Here is a 2814-nt window from a genome sequence, read left to right as displayed (position 1 = left end):
TGTTATCAATTTCTCTAAAAAAAACAAAACCTGCAATGTTTTAAACCTTTGAAACAATTTATTATAAAATGTTAAAAAAAAAATGAAAATAAATTTCTCCCAAAGCATGGAAGAAAGGAAAAAGAGCAGGGCCGGGGGAAGGAAGTGTCCCAGGGAAAAGTCTCTGATGTGTTCCACAGAGAAAAGTCTCTTAAGATGTGTCTTCGCAGGTGGGGGCAGAGGAGTCTTCTGGTGGATGCAGATGCGCTCCTGCCTGGATCTGGGTGGAGAAGCCTGAGCCCGTCAGCACACCTCACTTACACACCATGATGTCAGCAGCCGCACAGCTTAGCATCTGCCTGCTGTCCATCAGTTCTGTCTGTCTGGGCTGGGCGTTTCCACGGGAACCACTCTCTTTCTGGAGAGTGGCCCACGGCAGCAGGGTATGCAGCATAGCTGCCGGAGGCATTTGGCGATCCTCCTCCTCACCCTCTTCCAACCCGGGATTCTGTCTGGGGGTTGCCTTGTGGAGGTCTCTTGGGAGGGTGAGGGGCTGGGCACTGGGTCAGGCTGGGAGGCTAGGCTGGGAGGCAGTGTGTCCTTGAGGAAGCGGAGTGTGATGGTGGGCATGCTGGCACTTCTAGCAGGCTGCTGCTGCTGCTCACAGGGCAAGGGAAGGGCAGGCTCACTGGGAAACTTCTTGTGGCAGCCCCAGGGAGGATCCTTAGGGCCTGGGTAATGCTTGGGCTTCACCTGGGCTGTGGAGGCCTCCCCTTGGGTGCTCTGGTGCTGGAGGATGCGGTAAGTGGCCATGGCATCATTGAATTTCCTTCTCACCACGGACACCCAGGTGTGATAGTGGTCATAACCCATGTTGATCATAGTTTTCAAGATTGTGAGGTCCGGGAGCTTGGGGAGTACCTCACAAGAAGAACTGGGTGAAGCTTCCCCACCCTGGGTCAGCCATGGGTGCCCCATTACCTGGTCTATGGTGGGCCTCTGCTTGGGGTCCACTTTGAGTATCTCACGGATGAGGCTCTTGGCTTCCTTGGAGACATGTGGAGGAATGATGTACCTTCCCAACATGAGGAGTTTCTTCAGCTTATTATCGGTGCTTGCCTCAAATGGCCATATCCCTGTGAGCATTGCATAGAGGACCACACCCAAGCTCCAGATGTCTGCCGGGGGGCCCTCATATTCTTGATGACAGATAATTTCAGGGGGAACATAGAGGAGAGTGCCAAAGAATTTATTCAGCTTCTTTCCAGCTGTGACTCTGGTGCTCAGGCCAAAGTCAATGAGCTTCACATTGCGTTCGTCATCCACCATCACGTTCTCCGGCTTCAGGTCCAGGTGCACGATGCCCTTCTGGTGGCAGTACTGCACAGCCTGCCCGATCTGCCGAAACATTCTGCGGGCCTCCTCCTCCTCCATGCCAGTGTCTGGGATGAAATCCCAAAGCTCTCCCCCACCTGCGTGCTCCATGATGAGGTAGACGTATTTCTTGGTCTCCATGACCTGAAAGAGGTGGATCACGTTTGGGTGGTCCAAATCCGCCATCATCTCTGGTTCAGAGAGCAAGGTGAATTTCCTGGCTACTTTTGCCAAGACCTTCACTGCAACCTCTGTCCCAGTAAGAAGATGGCGGGCAAGTTTCAACTGGGCGAAGCCCCCTTCCCCAATGTCCTTCAGGACCATATAATGGTCCGTGAAGGCAGGCTCAGAGCAAGAGCTCTGCTCCTGCAGCGCTACTCTGCTCTGACTACACTGATCTGTCATCCTAAACAGGAACAAGGATGCTAGCTAAACTAAAAAAAAAATAATAAACCAAAACAAAAAACCAAAACAAAAAACCAGAAAATGAAAGCAAAGAAAACAAAAGGGAGAAAAAAAACCCCAAATCAAAAAACCCAATATCCAAAGACCACAACCAGCCACCAACCACCAACCACCAGCCACCAACCACCAGCCACCAACCACCAACCACCACCAAACGCTCTAACTATCTGGGAGTCCGACAGGTCACCACCAAGAGCTTCCTGTACTTATGGACAAAAAACCCAGCCACGGCCACTCTCTTATATACCCGCAGTTTGAGATCGCCTCACAGTGTCTCCTTGTAAGGTCAGAGCCAGAAATGACTCAGGCACACCCAGGCATAACCCCCAGGGGTCATCTCACTTTTGGGCCTCCAGGACCTTTCCAACTTTCATAATAACTTTCCAACTTTCATAATAGAACAAGAAAGGACCCTGGAAGGTTTTTTGCTTCAGTGGGTTTTGGAGACTGATATTTACTTGTTTAGAATTTAAAATTTGTACGATATTCAGTGGTCTTTTCAGTTTGAGTCTGAAAATATGTAATCACTTTGTGGCTTTGAATGGCCTCATTATATCTATGCTCAAGATTTCCTATTTTTATTGCTCTGGACTGAGCATCTTTCCTCCACTGGGCCCTTACTCCTATCCTTGGGCAGAGCAATGGAGTCAGCCATCAAGGAACTGAGACCTCTGGAACTGTTAGACCCACAGAATCTTCTCCTCCTCCAACTTGTTCTTGTTGGATATTTTGGTCAAAGAGACAAGAGAGATAATTAAAATACAGCCATACACCACTGCACAGCTTGATAAATGAAATTGTGTGTGTGTGTGTGCCCACACTTGTGCGGTTCTGGGAAGTGAACCAGGTTCTTGCACATACTGGAGAAGCTCTTGTAATGTGCACATCCCATCCCTGGGGTTGGGGCTTTCTGGCCTAACCAGCTCTCAATCCTGTTACATTGAGGCTGAACTGAATACAGGAATTTTGGAGGGATACCTACATTCAAACCAGAGC

The 2814-nt window shown here is 49.6% G+C and overlaps 1 protein-coding gene across 1 annotated transcript; it reads right to left on the bottom strand.

Annotated features, from left to right (window-relative positions):
• Positions 1-348: 348 nt before the first annotated feature.
• Positions 349-1758, bottom strand: LOC308634428 (sperm motility kinase-like; the record flags this gene model as incomplete). Its single annotated transcript, XM_081268247.1, has 1 exon — positions 349-1758. The coding sequence occupies one exon, from the start codon at positions 1756-1758 to the stop codon at positions 349-351; it is 1410 nt and encodes a 469-aa protein (XP_081124373.1).
• Positions 1759-2814: the final 1056 nt, after the last annotated feature.

Source organism: Spermophilus citellus (assembly GCF_964194105.1).
Source record: "Spermophilus citellus genome assembly, chromosome: 15".
NCBI classification, from domain to species: Eukaryota; Metazoa; Chordata; class Mammalia; order Rodentia; family Sciuridae; genus Spermophilus; species Spermophilus citellus.
The sequence above is the reverse complement of the archived record's forward strand: the minus strand, read 5'-3'. Positions and strand labels throughout refer to the sequence as shown.